The 2,500-nt window shown below is 38.3% G+C and overlaps 1 protein-coding gene across 4 annotated transcripts in view; it reads right to left on the bottom strand.

Moving 5' to 3' along the window:
• LOC144964307 (S1 RNA-binding domain-containing protein 1-like) overlaps positions 1–2,500 on the bottom strand; it is a 25,722-nt gene that overhangs the window by 22,096 nt on the left and 1,126 nt on the right. For all 4 annotated transcript variants that reach the window (XM_078898406.1, XM_078898404.1, XM_078898405.1 and 1 more), the window contains exon 2: positions 244–458. In XM_078898406.1, coding sequence (XP_078754532.1) covers positions 244–455 — 212 coding nt within the window. In that variant the 5' untranslated portion in view covers positions 456–458. The remainder of the gene's footprint in view (positions 1–243; positions 459–2,500) is intronic.

Here is a 2,500-nt window from a genome sequence, read left to right on the forward strand (position 1 = left end):
AAACATCTTCCTATATAGTGAACTGAAATTAATCAATAAATAATTATATGATGTGTGCACAAATACAAATGCAAAGAATGAAAATTGTTGCTCTTACTGAAAACTTACCTTGATGGGATCATTCATAATGAGATGATACTGATTTCATTTTAAAGTGTTCTAAAACACGGCTGATTGATTAAATCTGTATAGCTGGCAATATTAATTGTAATTGCATACTTGTGTACAAAGAATTTCACTTACTTTATTTCCTCATACTTGGACACAACATATTTTATCTGGTCGACATCCATGTTTCCAGTTTGCTCCTTGCGATATCGTGTGATGAATGGTATAGTAGCACCATCATCCACAAGGTGAATTATATTCCGACTTACATTGAGGTCAATGTTAGTTTTGCTGGCCAAAAGCTTGTCCGATGACCAAGTAGGTTTAAACAAGGAATCTTTGGACATTTTCTGTAGCAATAGAAAATTTGACATCAACAGGAAATTGTCAAGATAATTAATAAATGCCTGGGCATAAGCACTCTGAAAGTTAGGATTGAATCTAAAACAATAATAAATATTAAAATTTCATTACCGTCCATGGTAGTAGTTTCAATTATTTTTTTTTATCATGTGGCAAAGTGGTTGAGTAAATAGTTTTATAATAAAGTCATTGCTGGTTTGGAAAAGTATATTAAAGTCATGCAATGTTGAGCATGACCAATGACATTGATCATAAAACTGTGGGCCTCCATGTTCTCTCTTGGACCATTAGCCCATTCGGCGTTGGTCCCGATATCTCAGTTGGTAGAGAGTAGAGAGTACTCGCTACACAAAGAGGCCCTGTCGATCCCAGCTGCAGTCAATTGCAAAGGAGTGAGTCCTTGGTAGTTGACGGTTCATCAATTACCAAGGAGTTAAATTGGAACTCTTCAGGTGCATTTGGTGATGTCAGTCGAGCCTTGATTTGCACACATTCAAATCTTGTTACTTGAATTTCTACCAATAAGGAACAATTTGCATAAAAGATTTGTGCAACAACATCAATCCGCAGCAGTTAATAGTAAATAGTTGATGAATTACTGGCATGGTCTGTGACAAAAAGAGGGAATATGCGAGAGAGAGAGAGAGAGAGAGAGAGAGAGAGAGAGAGAGAGAGAGAGAGAGAGAGAGAGAGAGAGAGAGAGAGAGGGGGGGGGGAGAGAGAGAAAGAGAGAAAATAAGTAAATGAAAGAGAGACGGATCGGGATCGCTGTGATTATCCCCAGACACCTGTCTGGGGATAATGAAAATTCGTTATCCCCATACACCTGTCTGGGGATAATGAAAATTCGTTATCCCCAGACATATATTTGAAACTCCGCTCCTTTATACAATTATCCACATTCCAGAACATGGAATGTTTCCAAATGCACATAGAAATAAGGAAAGTTAATCTATAAAAACATAAAATTAACCAATATTAAATCAGTTGTTACTACATATACACAATATGCGTCGACTTCGAAGTGGGTGTCATGGCCGAATGGTTTAGTCGTCTGCCCTGGAAGTTTTACCAGAATCGACGTTGTGGGTTCGAATCCTGGTTCTGCCACTTTTTTTTTTTTTTTTTTTTGTGCGAGTCTATTATTTTCCCCTTTTTGTTTGGCCTTTTGTTCCGTTTCTGAGCATAAATTTCTAAAAATTGTTTTTATTTTTTTTAAATTATTGGGGTTTTTTTTCTCCTCTATCTGACCATTTGGTCGCTCTCTGAATATTTCTGTTTGTATGCTTTTTAATTATTTATCCTTTTTAGACACTTTTTGAGATCGGAGTGGGGACGAATATGACAATTTGCTAGAAACTAGAAAGGAACCAAGAGAGAGGGAGGAGAGAGAGAGAGAGAGAGAGAGAGAGAGAGAGAGAGAGAGAGAGAGAGAAGAGAGAGAGAGAGAGAGAGAGAGAGAGAGAGAGAGAGAGAAAGAGAGAGAGAGAGACACACAACGTCGGACGGGACAAAAAAAAAGTGGCGGAACCAGGATTCGAACCCACAACGTCGATTCTGGTAAAACTTCCAGGGCACACGACTAAACCATTCGGCCATGACAAGAGAGAGAGAGAGAGAGGGAGAGAGACAGAGAGACAGAGAGAGAGAATGACAGAGAAACACAGAGGGAGAGAGTAAAGGATAAAATGACAGAGTGACAGTGAAAGTAAATGAAAATTCAGTTTTCAAATGATAGTATAAAATCTGGTTTACTATGATGCAGTATACCATCCCAATGATAAAACCGTTTGAATTTTGTCTCTAGGTTATATAGAAGCAGAGTTATTCAATTTTTTATGCCTAAAAACACCCAAAAAATTACTATAGGAATCCGCCTGAAATTGGGCAACAGCTGCCTAAAAAAACGAAAGGGGATTCCCCTGAAACACTGTGACGTCACGAGGCTAGGAGCCAATGACCAACGCTGACCACGGCAGTCCAAGCTGAAATGGCGTTACTTTGGTAGATTTTGAAATGAGTGTGATTT

Source organism: Berghia stephanieae, chromosome 2, assembly GCF_034508935.2.
Source record: "Berghia stephanieae isolate SIO BIC M18660-M18661 chromosome 2, UCSD_Bste_1.3, whole genome shotgun sequence".
Lineage (NCBI taxonomy): Eukaryota > Metazoa > Mollusca > Gastropoda > Nudibranchia > Aeolidiidae > Berghia > Berghia stephanieae.